At 43.6% G+C, this 13383-nt stretch overlaps 1 protein-coding gene across 1 annotated transcript in view; it reads left to right on the forward strand.

Annotated features, from left to right (window-relative positions):
- Positions 1 to 13383, forward strand: part of phf21ab (PHD finger protein 21Ab) — a 35554-nt gene that overhangs the window by 15754 nt on the left and 6417 nt on the right. Inside the window, exons 7-19 of the mRNA XM_042410732.1 lie at positions 678 to 830; positions 1055 to 1291; positions 2397 to 2495; positions 3576 to 3923; positions 7931 to 8041; positions 8127 to 8178; positions 8318 to 8397; positions 9000 to 9060; positions 11105 to 11211; positions 11598 to 11753; positions 12051 to 12126; positions 12221 to 12324; positions 12951 to 13382. Of these exons, the coding sequence (XP_042266666.1) occupies positions 678 to 830; positions 1055 to 1291; positions 2397 to 2495; positions 3576 to 3923; positions 7931 to 8041; positions 8127 to 8178; positions 8318 to 8397; positions 9000 to 9060; positions 11105 to 11211; positions 11598 to 11753; positions 12051 to 12126; positions 12221 to 12324; positions 12951 to 13382 (2016 nt within the window). The remainder of the gene's footprint in view (positions 1 to 677; positions 831 to 1054; positions 1292 to 2396; positions 2496 to 3575; positions 3924 to 7930; positions 8042 to 8126; positions 8179 to 8317; positions 8398 to 8999; positions 9061 to 11104; positions 11212 to 11597; positions 11754 to 12050; positions 12127 to 12220; positions 12325 to 12950; position 13383) is intronic.

Here is a 13383-nt window from a genome sequence, read left to right on the forward strand (position 1 = left end):
AGTACCGGAGCTGCTGGTGCAGACGTGAGACCATGAAATCTGATCCAGCAGCTTGTTGGACTAACAGCATTTATAAAACACATGATGATAGTCTGTGAGGAACCGCATGCAGCACAGCTGTCCACATCTGCTGAGATTAACATGAAGACAGAAGCAGATGGAAAACGTTAAAGGACGAGTTCACAATGTTTGAAGTGAGTCTTAAAACAACAGTCAGTTTATCTGAAGCTAATATGAAGCTTCAGCGTCCAAATGAGTCAAATCCAGTAGATATCTTTCAACGTTACAGTCTTTTTAGTGCCAAAGTTCCTCTTTTTGTTACTATACTTCCACCTGCAGCTCAACAGGGAAACACAAAGACTGTAAATGTGTCAGATATCCACTTGATATGACTAACTCAGACTGCTGAAGCTGAATAGAAGCTTCACACAGACTTTTAAATGACTGTGTGGACACACTGTGGATTTTATCCTCCATCACTTCCATTAAAAGCACATTTGAAGGATCTTTAATATCTAATAATATTGATATGAGGAACTCAAGTAAGGAGAGCAGCGACACCAGAAACATTTATCGTCTCTTCTCTGTCACTGATTCATTTAACCTCCACCTTCTCTCCCCCTCGTCTCTCTCTCCTCCTCTTCCTCCTCCTCTTCCTCCTCCTCTTCTTCCTCCAGAAAAAGGTGGTGGAGCAGTTGAGGAAGGAGCTGTTGGTGAAGCAGGAGCCGGAGGCCAAACTGCAGCTGCAGGTCCAAACTCCTCCTGTAGGCGGCGACATCAAGTCAGCCAACCTGCTGCAGAGCCAGCAGATACCTGGAGGCCTGCAGCAGGTAGGACCATGATGTCACACCGTCCACCGACCAATCAGACACAGCGACCCAGTTTCATAAACAACTATACAATTAAGACAAAGTAGATTTGAACTTGAACAGCTGGAAACTAAGTGATTGATTGTTGCAGCTCTACTTTTATCCAGTTGAATGCTGGGAAATGTAGGACATTGGTGACTGACATGTTCACTGACAGAATCTGTGACTCTGTTCACCTTCACCAGACGCTGACGGTCACGCCGGTCCTCACCACGAAGACTCTACCTCTGGTGCTGAAAGCTGCCGCCACGCCCGCCCTGCCCGGCTCAGTCCTGCCACAACGCCCGCCCACTGTTGCTATGGTAACCACAGCTATCACCAAACCCGACTCGCAGAACGCCCCCATTAACCTGCAGGTGGCCAGCAAGCTGACCGGTCAGGGCTCGGAGCCCGTGCGGCTGGTATCCAAGAACGCCATGGTGGTAAGATCCTCCGCTCCGACTCCGATCAGACTTATTGAACAGTATGTGTTGTGATCTGCAGAGCTGAGAAGGAGCTTTAAACACCTGCAGAAGGTTTCAGAGCTAAAACGTGTGTCCCTGCTGTCAGCTCAGGGAAGATGTTTCTATAGCAACAGCAGGCTGTGGTGTGCGTGGTGGCCTTCAGCCAAAACTGATGTCACCATGTGGGTCCAGCTAACGTCACGTAGCCGCACGTCTGTGTAAAACAACGGAGGTCATGAGGAACACCTACCGCCCTGTTGATGACATCATCACATCATCACACTCTGATTATAGTCGGTGATCAATATTTATTGATCACCGGCATCACAAACGTGATGTTACGAGCAGCTAAACATACGCTGCTTTTAGATGATTAATTATGTCTCCTTCTTATTATTATGACTCCTGTAGGTGTCGCTAGTTGAATAAAATGATCTTAAATCAAAGTCCACTTACCAGTCTTTTCTGGAGCTTTCAACCCGTTTAATGTTTGCTCAGCTGTCATCACATGACCTAAATATGAAGTACGGGTCATGTGATCAGGTGGCTGTTTGCACACGACTCGGCTCGTTATTATTCCATCACAGGAGAACCGTCGTTATCTTCTTTAATTATCTATTGATCGATCAGTGTATTGATCAGCAAAGATATTCAGATGACACGAACATGTTGAGTTTAATATCATGCAAAACATTCACACATGAGAAGCTGCTAACAGATAAATTTGGCATTTTTGATTAAAAAAAATGACAGAAAATTAACTGGTAATAATTTTGATAACTGGTTCATCTTTTCAGTCAACTAATCATCTGATCATTTCCAGTGTACAGTAATAACATGCATACTGGGGGCCAGTAGGGGCCCCACAGCAACAACAAGCTGCTAACGGCTAGCTCTTTAGCACATGTAGAGAAGCTTCAGTGCGTTTCCTCCTGCCTCTGCTGCCGTGCACAGACGTCCGGCTGTGTGTGTTCACTGGCCGATAGATACTGCAGATGTGAACTAACAGACATGTCGGTGAAAGCGCAGCAGACATGTCTGTAAAGGCGGCACAGATCCACAATCTGCTGTGGTTTTGTCTCAGGTGCAGGCCACCACCACCACCACCACCGCCCAGCCAATCAAAGTTCCTCAGTTTGTCCCTCCTCCTAGACTGACGCCTCGACCCACCTTTCAGCCACAGGTGCGTCCCTGTAAGACCCGCCTCCCGACCCTAACCCCCCCCTCAGATCAGTGTGTGTGGCCCTCGCTCACTCTCCGGCAGAGGGCAGCGGTGCACCAAAGCAAACACTCATGCCTTGCTCCGTGGCACTAAAACATTGTTTGCTCTGTGCTGCCTCTACTCATCTCTTCTCCTCTCGTTGTGCTTCTTTTAATTTCCAACTGACCTGTGAGCAGGTTCGTTTTAAAGGTTTCCTGCCTGTGTGTGTGTGTGTGTGTGTGTGTGTGTGTGAGTGTGTGTTTTCCTGCAGCTTCTTGGTATTTTGTGTTCCTGGCTGTCGGTGTTTTAACCCTTTAAGTGCAAACTGTTGGTGATGTTTGACTGTGCTGAGTAACGACACTGAGAGCTCTGCACCGCAGTATCAGTACTACCATATCTAGTAGTATCAGTAGTACAGTCTGTAGTAGTATCAGTACTATGATATGTAGTAGTATCAGGACTACAGTATGTAGTAGTATCAGTACTACAGTCTGTAGTAGTATCAGTACTATGATATGTAGTAGTATCAGGACTACAGTATGTAGTAGTATCAGTAGTACAGTCTGTAGTAGTATCAGTACTACAGTCTGTAGTAGTATCAGTAGTACAGTCTGTAGTAGTATCAGTACTACATTATGTAGCAGTATCAGGACTACAGTCTGTAGTAGTATCAGTACTACCATATCTAGTAGTATCAGTAGTACAGTCTGTAGTAGTATCAGTACTATGATATGTAGTAGTATCAGGACTACAGTATGTAGTAGTATCAGTACTACAGTATGTAGTAGTATCAGTACTACATTATGTAGTAGTATCAGGACTACAGTCTGTAGTAGTATCAGTACTACAGTATGTAGTAGTATCAGTAGAACAATCTGTAGTAGTAGTAATATCAGTAGTACAATGTGTAGTGGTAGTAGTAGTAGTAGTAGTAGTAGTAGTAGTAGTATTATTCGTAGTACTATCATTAGTAGTATTAGCGGTCAGAGCTCTACAGTGGCGTTACCCAGCAGTTTCTGGTCATTTCTGTGTTATTTTCTGATTGGCTGTCTGTTGTCACAGGTCAGGCCCAAACCGGCCACACCCACCAACATCCCCATCGCCCCGGCCCCTCCCCCGCCCATGATGGCGGCCCCCCAGCTGCTGCAGAGACCCGTCATGTTAGCCACCAAGCTGTCGTCCCCGCTGCCGTCGGCAGCACCCATCCACCAGGTCCGCATCGTTAACGGACAGCCCTGCGGTAAGACCGGCTCCACTCCACTGACGGGCATCGTCATCACCACGCCGGTCTCTGCCACCGCCGCCCGCCTCGCCAGCCCCGCCCAGGCCCCTAACCCCGCCCCCGTCCCCGTCCCTACCCCGACTCCTGCCCAGCCGATCCAGATCAGCAGCCTGACCGCGGACCCCAAGGTACAGTGTTACATCCACTCCGTCTTTATATAAAACATCACTCTTATTTGTGTGATTGTTGGAAGCAATCACACATTGTTCTTGTCACTCTTTAGTCTTATTCTGTCTTCCGTACGTTTTTTGCCGCGTTTCAACTGCTGCATACTTTGTGCTATAAAAACCATTCAACTGTCAATCTGTGCAACTCATTCAGCAGATGTGAGCTTGTATTTTTCTGAAATGTAACATGTTTCAGCGATTTTATATAATTTTTTAAAACATTAAAATTTATAATGGCAGTCTATGGGACGAACCGTCCAACTGAGTTGGAACCTTGGTCACTTTGACACTCAACTGCTCGGAAGTCCCTTATCGTACAGACGCCATTCAAACTGTGAAATGTTCACAAAACTTTGAACTTTCAAAGTTATCAGATTGCATAGTGATATCTTTTGTAGTTTTGCAGCAATTTAAGCCCAAAGTCAGGGGTTTTTCAGACTTTTTCAGGTCTCACCAGTGCGTCATGTGATCAGGCACAGTGGAGAGCACAGATATTTTTAGACCAGAAATGTTTTTCTGAACAGCTATCACTTCCACAATTTTAACTCCTCAAGCACATATCTTGCCTCAGTATGTTGCCACAAGCCTCCTCTCTCTCAACATGTAAATACATTTCACATAGGACTTATAGTTTTTGAAATCTGAACCTTAATTGATAGAGAGTTGCTGTCATGTTCTCATTGCCTGCAATACAGTCTGCAGGATGTGTGTCTCCTCTCACTGCAGTTTCTTAAACTTACAGATTCTCTCTTCCTTCAAACACTTTTTACACATATTATTCATTCTCATGTTAAACTAGTCTTGCTTTCACTAGTGATGTACAAATCTCTGGTTTTCAAGCTCTAGTTTGAGACAAATACATTTTCCTCATCAAAATGGAGATTTTTTCCTCTCACTTTTGTGAATGATTGTTGACTCAGTGGTTTAGAACACTGTTCTCATGATCAGCAATACCTTCGATGACAAGGTTGTGTGTTCGATACCTGCTCACTGCAGTGCTCCTCGTAATATTGCTCTCACGTACAAAGTTGCCTCACATCTTTATCCTGTACCAGAATTCAATTCCTCTCCAGCTCATCTTAACTTTACTACCTAAAGTATGGATTGATATGCTTGTTAAATACATCTTTTCCCATGCTACATAGCATGTGTGAGTAGTCCAGTGGTTTAAGGTCATGTCATTTCAGAACTCCTTTTAGATCCAAAGGTTGTGAGTTTGAGCCCCGTTTAGGGCAGAACTCAGTAGAGATGAAGGAGTCCAGGTGATGTCAATCTGCTTAATGAGCTGAGCTGAACTGCTTTTTTGTCCATTTCATGCAACTGACAGACTAAACAGCAGAATCTGGCCTGGTGTTGCTGTGTGACATGTTAGCTCAATGCGTAGCATGTTTGTCTTACACACATGAGGCTGTAGGTTCAATTCCACCCGTTGCTGATTTTAATCTTGATTGATTTTTCAATACTCTTCAGCTTCCAGTCTAAATTATCTAAATTAGCTTTCAGCAATGTCTACAGAAATTACATTTTCTAGCTTCATTAACGATTAATCTGCAGATTATTTTCTCTGTTGATTGATTATTTGTTTTGTCTATGAAATGTTTAAAAATGTATAAAAAAATCTGGCAAACTACCAAACATCAATACAAACACTGAGAACTAAACTACCAGACATCAATACAAACACTGAGAACTAAACTACCAGACATCAATACAAACACTGAGAACTAAACTACCAGACATCAGTACAAACACTGAGAACTAAACTACCAGACATCAATACAAACACTGAGAACTAAACTACCAGACATCAATACAAACACTGAGAACTAAACTACCAGACATCAATACAAACACTGAGAACTAAACTACCAGACATCAATACAAACACTGAGAACTAAACTACCAGACATCAATACAAACACTGAGAACTAAACTACCAGACATCAATACAAACACTGAGAACTAAACTACCAGACATCAATACAAACACTGAGAACCAAACTACCAGACATCAATACAAACACTGAGAACTAAACTACCAGACATCAATACAAACACTGAGAACTAAACTACCAGACATCAATACAAACAGAGAACTAAACTACCAGACATCAATACAAACACTGAGAACTAAACTACCAGACATCAATACAAACACTGAGAACTAAACTACCAGACATCAATACAAACAGAGAACTAAACTACCAGACATCAATACAAACACTGAGAACTAAACTACCAGACATCAATACAAACAGAGAACTAAACTACCAGACATCAATACAAACACTGAGAACTAAACTACCAGACATCAATACAAACACTGAGAACTAAACTACCAGACATCAATACAAACACTGAGAACTAAACTACCAGACATCAATACAAACAGAGAACTAAACTACCAGACATCAATACAAACACTGAGAACTAAACTACCAGACATCAATACAAACACTGAGAACTAAACTACCAGACATCAATACAAACACTGAGAACTAAACTACCAGACATCAATACAAACAGAGAACTAAACTACCAGACATCAATACAAACACTGAGAACTAAACTACCAGACATCAATACAAACAGAGAACTAAACTACCAGACATCAATACAAACACTGAGAACTAAACTACCAGACATCAATACAAACACTGAGAACTAAACTACCAGACATCAATACAAACAGAGAACTAAACTACCAGACATCAATACAAACACTGAGAACTAAACTACCAGACATCAATACAAACAGAGAACTAAACTACCAGACATCAATACAAACACTGAGAACTAAACTACCAGACATCAATACAAACAGAGAACTAAACTACCAGACATCAATACAAACACTGAGAACTAAACTACCAGACATCAATACAAACACTGAGAACTAAACTACCAGACATCAATACAAACACTGAGAACTAAACTACCAGACATCAATACAAACAGAGAACTAAACTACCAGACATCAATACAAACACTGAGAACCAAACTACCAGACATCAATACAAACAGAGAACTAAACTACCAGACATCAATACAAACAGAGAACTAAACTACCAGACATCAGGACAAACACTGAGAACTAAACTACCAGACATCAATACAAACACTGAGAACTAAACTACCAGACATCAATACAAACACTGAGAACTAAACTACCAGACATCAATACAAACACTGAGAACTAAACTACCAGACATCAATACAAACAGAGAACTAAACTACCAGACATCAATACAAACACTGAGAACTAAACTACCAGACATCAATACAAACACTGAGAACTAAACTACCAGACATCAATACAAACAGAGAACTAAACTACCAGACATCAGTACAAACAGAGAACTAAACTACCAGACATCAATACAAACAGAGAACTAAACTACCAGACATCAGGACAAACACTGAGAACTAAACTACCAGACATCAATACAAACAGAGAACTAAACTACCAGACATCAATACAAACAGAGAACTAAACTACCAGACATCAATACAAACACTGAGAACTAAACTACCAGACATCAATACAAACACTGAGAACTAAACTACCAGACATCAATACAAACAGAGAACTAAACTACCAGACATCAATACAAACACTGAGAACTAAACTACCAGACATCAATACAAACAGAGAACTAAACTACCAGACATCAGGACAAATGTCTGAAGTTCCTCCATAATCAGACCTGCTTTTGTCTCCTCTCTCCTTCTCCTCTCTCATCTCTTCCTCTCATTTCCTCTCTCCTCCTCCTCCTCCTGCTCCTCCTCCTCTCTCCTCCTCCTCCTCCTCCTCCTCTCTCCTCCTCCCTCCTCCCCCTCCTCCCCCCCCCTCCTCCTCTCCCCTCCTCCTCCTCCTCCTCCTCCTCCTCCTCCTCTCTCCTCCTCCTCCTCTCCTCTCTCCTCCTCCTCCTCCTCCTCCTCTCTCTTCCTCCTCCTCCTCTCAGCAGACTGTTAAATCAGGAGGTGGAGCAGAGCAGAAGATTGTTGTGAGCCTCCCCTCTTCCTCCACTCCTCCGCTGTCTCCTGCTCCTCGACCCAAGAAGGAGGAGAACCCAGAGGTAGGTTCAGCAGAGCGACGCATGCTGCAGGTCAGAGGTCATCCCGCCGTCACATGTTGATGAAAACTTTATTTCTCTTCTGTAGAAACTGGCCTTCATGGTGTCTCTGGGGCTCGTAACACACGACCACCTGGAAGGTAAATGTTCTGTCAGTCAGGTGGAGGCTGCTCCTCCTCCTCCTCCTCTTCATTCTCCTCCTCTTCATTCTCCTCCTCCTCCTCCTCCTCCTCCTCCTGTGAAGGTTTCTGCATCATAACTTTGATGTTTTATTTGCAGAGATTCAGAGCAAACGGCAGGAGAGGAAGAGGAGAACGACGGCTAACCCGGTGTACAGCGGCGCCGTGTTTGAACCCGAGGTAAACGCACGCTGAGCTCTTAAAGGGACAGTTCAACATTCTTCTTCTCTTTCTCACTGAGAGTCAGATGTTCAGATGATGAAATGAAAACTTTAAAATGGATTTCATTAGAAAAGACGACACGTTCTGAAGATCAGTTTTATTGAGTTTATTTATTTGCACAGATACAAACAAACAAACAAGAAAGAAATCAATGTTCAGGGAGAGGAAAACATTATTGATTACCTCTACCTCAATAATATACAAACATAAATACACGAGAATGTTTTTCTTGTGTAATGTATGTAATAAGAGTATAAAGCCAAAATGAAAGCCTTTGTTAAATCTGCTGTATGAAGTTGAACTAACAGAAGCTTCAGTGTGACTGTAAGAACTGAATGAAGTTTAAATAAAGTTGTGAAAACATTTGAATCATCATTAGAAGAAGAATAGGAGATGAAAGCAGCTCATTAAACCTCGTTGATATTAAATTAACTGAACCAATATGAGTTAATAACAACATTTACATTCAGATGAACTAAAGCCTGGAGATCAAATGTAGTAAATAACATGTTATTGTTATTAAATCATAGTAATATCTGATGAACCTGTTTTTGTTTCAGAGGAAAAAGAGTGCAGTGAGTTACCTGAACAGCCCTCTGCACCAGGGGACCAGGAAGAGAGGTCGGTATGAAATACTGGTCTGCAGGTCACAGACCGGCAGTAACGGATAGACACAGACTAGAGACAGTAGAGTCAGGAGAGAGAGAGACTGAGAATAGAATCAGGTAGACACATCAAGTGTAGTTAAAGTTCAGTTCAGACCTGCAGAGATACAACAGACAGTAGATGAAGCTGGAGGAGGAGCAGCGTTAGACACCAGTAGATACAGCAGAATAGAGACTAATGTGTTGCTCAGTACTAATAACATGCTGTAAAACAAGTCTTCCCTCCTTCTCCTGCCTGCTGAATCCTGTCGCTTCGGTCAGATTTCATTTCCAGAATCAGGAAGAAGAACTCAAAAGGTTTCTGTTTTCACCAGCAGAGGTTGTTGAAAACGAAGCAAACGAGGATCAAGTTAAAAGATTTCTATTTGTGTTTCAGTAAAGCTTCTGTCAGACCTGCAGCTCTTTATGTGCATCTGATGGCGGTTCAACACGAGCGTGTCTGAATACTTTCACGCACGACTTCGGACAGTCCGAACAGAACGCCGTCAGATGAACATAAAGACCGCAGCAGCACAAACACGCAGAGAAAAGCACTTCCTGTTTCACCTTCTAACATCACTGTAATAAATTTAATATCTCAATCATCATCTCTTCTGCGCAAGATCTGTTTCATAAACGAGGAAACGCTGTGAAAGAGACGATTTGAAGGTGCTGATAAAAGCTAGTTTTGTCGTCGTTTTGCAGCCGGAGCAGACGAGGTTATTAAAACTAATAAATCAGCTGACAGGAAGTACACACATGCAACCGTCAGACTTTCACTCTACATTAACATTAAATTATGAAGTTCATGTTGGTCTTTAATTAAACTCCGACAGCAAACGTATCTTGTTTAATAGGTGACTTTTTACTTTAAGTTCCCATATTTATTATTAATAAACAGTTAATAAATGGTGGATAAGACACTAGAATGTAGTTATGAGCAGATATGAGTCTTTGTCAGAGCTCCTTTAGCTTCACAAGCTACGGACCGACCGCCGTGTCCGAACGTACACGATCACGACTCCACCTCAGCTTTATGCAAACGAGGTCGCCGTGCTGATCTGATTATTACTTCCTGTTTTACGGCTCAGATGTTTCCAGAAACATACTGTAGTTTACTGTTCAGCTATATAACATGAGAGAGTTCGTGACGCGGCGGCCATGTTGGAAACAGCAGAGCAGGAACTCGCAGTGCGTCACCGCCGGCCCGCGGCGTCCAGATATGTCGTCGCCGGACTGATTGAAGACGTCACTGCAGGATCAACGACATTTTTACAATGTTTTATAACAGTTGATAAACCAGACTATTGATCGAATGAATGAAAATAATCATTAGTTGCAGCCGTCAGTGCTACACAAATAGTTTATTATTATTATTATTAGTTAACAGCTGTGGACACTCAGAACTGTTTGCTGCTGAATAAACAGACAATGAATGACAATATAGTAAAACAGCTGTAATAATATAAATATGTCTTCATAGGAGAAGTTATAATAAACATTAATAAACACTGATAATGTCCTTATATCTGCTTATAACCATGTTATAGTGAGTTATTAACCATTTGTTCACTGTTCCTAAAGGGTTCCTAAGAGTCATTCAGCCTAATTTGATACCATGTGTAACTTGCAGTGTCAGATGTTATCACACCTGCGTGGATGTGTTTGGTGGGTGGTTTGAGAGGTCGTCCTGTACAGACGAGGTCACAGGTTTGATCCCGAGGTGTGTTAACATCTGACGCTAATCCATCTGTTGTGTGCTTCGTAGAACCTGCAGCAGGTAGTTGTCGTGCTCGGCCTCAGCTTGCATGGAGCCAGTCTCCTGCACTAACACTGCTGTCTGTGCTTCTGACCCCCCCTCTTCCTCCTCCCCCTCCCTTACCGCCCCCCCCTGCCTCATGCTAGCCAACGAAGACTCCCTTTCCAAGGTATGTCATACAGACTGTTTTTGTTTTTCCCCCCCTCTCCATCTTTCTTTTTTCTTTGTTTTCCGTCTTTGTCGTCTGTCTCATTTCACCCAGGTCGCCCACCCAAATACAGCAGCGTCCCGGAGCTGGGCAGCCTCACCCCGACCTCCCCCTCCAGCCCCGTCCGCCCCCTCCCCCTGCCCAGCCCCAGCTCTGGGGATGTAAGTAACGATGGGGGAGACGGACTTTCACAGGGTTGGAACCCCGTCACACAGTTCTCCTATTGGCCCAGTAGCTCTTGTCAATCATCCACAAACATGTTCATGAGTTTGTTGTCTCCATTTGATAATCATCAGTCATCAGTTGGTTTTTACTTTGACTCAGCCTTACAAAGTGAACAGTGTCCTGCAGCCATGAATAACTACTCAGATCACACTCTAACTCCCAAATGTCTTTCTGTGGGCTCAGTAAGTTAACTCACCATGTCCATTAGACATCTGAAGAAGGCCAACCGTAAACTAAACCCAACCAGATCACGGTGCCTCCCCCTGCCTTGCCTCCACAGATGGTTGGTGGGGAAACTGATTGGTCCAATTCTTCCTCACAGGGAGACATCCATGAGGATTTCTGCACTGTGTGCAGACGCAGTGGCCAGTTGCTCATGTGCGACACGTGTTCTCGTGTTTATCACCTGGACTGCCTGGATCCACCCCTGAAAACCATTCCTAAAGGCATGTGGATCTGTCCAAAATGTCAAGATCAGGTAACCGCAGCAGCCGAGACTGATCCTGAGTCAGGGGGAAGGGGGTACCGCAGTCCGATGACTGTAACACTGTCCTGAACTTTAGGACTGTTCAATCCTTTGTAAGCATAAACATGATGCAGTATTGTTTTTTTGTGCTTCTGTCCCATTCATTGTGTCAGTAAAGATTGGCATCTCACATCCATCCACTCCATTGCTTGTCCCTGCCAGCCTCACCACAGGGTGGCGGCTCAAATGTCTTCCTCAAATCTTTTCTGCGTCTCAGCCTCTATGACAACTGCCAGCCTTTCTCTCCAGATCCTGAAGAAAGAAGAAGCCATTCCCTGGCCCGGCACGCTGGCTATTGTTCATTCCTACATCGCTTACAAAGAAGGTGACACGACTTCTCTCAAACATCCACAGAGACAAAACACAGAGACAGTTCAGCGCTGAGATTAACAGCTTGGTTTCTTTGTTCTCTGTCGCAGCTAAAGAAGAGGAGAAACAGAAGCTGATGAAGTGGAGTTCTGAACTGAAACTGGAGCGAGAGCAACTGGAACAGAGAGTCAAACAGCTCAGTAACTCCATCACAGTAAGAGTCATAAACAGCTCAGTAACTCCATCACAGTAAGAGTCATAAACAGCTCAGTAACTCCATCACAGTAAGAGTCATAAACAGCTCAGTAACTCCATCACAGTAAGAGTCAAACAGCTCAGTAACTCCATCACAGTAAGAGACAAACAGCTCAGTAACTCCATCACAGTAAGAGACAAACAGCTCAGTAACTCCATCACAGTAAGAGTCATAAACAGCTCAGTAACTCCATCACAGTAAGAGTCAAACATTTCAGTAACACAAAGACGACACTGATAGTCTGATAGATGGATCCATTTTGGAACCAGTTTCACGTTGATAAAACACCAATTCAGTCATCTCAGAGGCTAACAACGATCAAATCTATCTTTTAAGGCTGGGCAATATATCAAATTAATTAGATAAAAGAGTGCAAGCAGCTGCATTGGTGGGGGCATGTTGTTTAAGGTAGCAGTGAGACAATGAAATACAATCCAGGAAGTCCCGTTGGAGCTACAAATTAGTGCAACGGTTGATCAGACACCGCAAATTATTTCGGCTGATGAATTATTTCTTGTTATTTCCTAAAGAAGGTCTGGTGTCCTGTACTACCAAATCTAACCCTGTTGTCCTTCTTCTGTCAGAAATGCATGGAGACCAAAAACAGCATCCTGGCTCGTCAGAAAGAGATGCAACTTTCTCTGGACAAAGTCAAACACTTGATTCGCCTCATCCAAGCCTTCAACTTCAACCAAGCTCTGGCAGAGACAGAAGGTAAAGACGTCAGCGTCAGAGTCCAGGACAGTGCTGAAGGTGCGGTCCGCTCTGAAGCTGCACCAGAAACCAACTCTGTAGAGAAAGTGAAGGCTGGGAGCTCCTCAGCCAGCAGCAACACCGATGGAACCAACAAACCAGAGGAGCATTCAGCCGCAGGGAGCAACCAGACAAACCAGGCAGCAGCAGGAGACGCCGCCGGACAGGCCGTCCTAGAAGACAGCGGTGTCCTAACAGCAGATAGCAGCCCTGGGGGAGGGGCAGGGGGGGCAGGAGGGGCCGGGGGTAAGGCCGGGCCAGGGG

Source organism: Thunnus maccoyii, chromosome 5 (genome assembly GCF_910596095.1).
Source record: "Thunnus maccoyii chromosome 5, fThuMac1.1, whole genome shotgun sequence".
NCBI classification, from domain to species: domain Eukaryota; kingdom Metazoa; phylum Chordata; class Actinopteri; order Scombriformes; family Scombridae; genus Thunnus; species Thunnus maccoyii.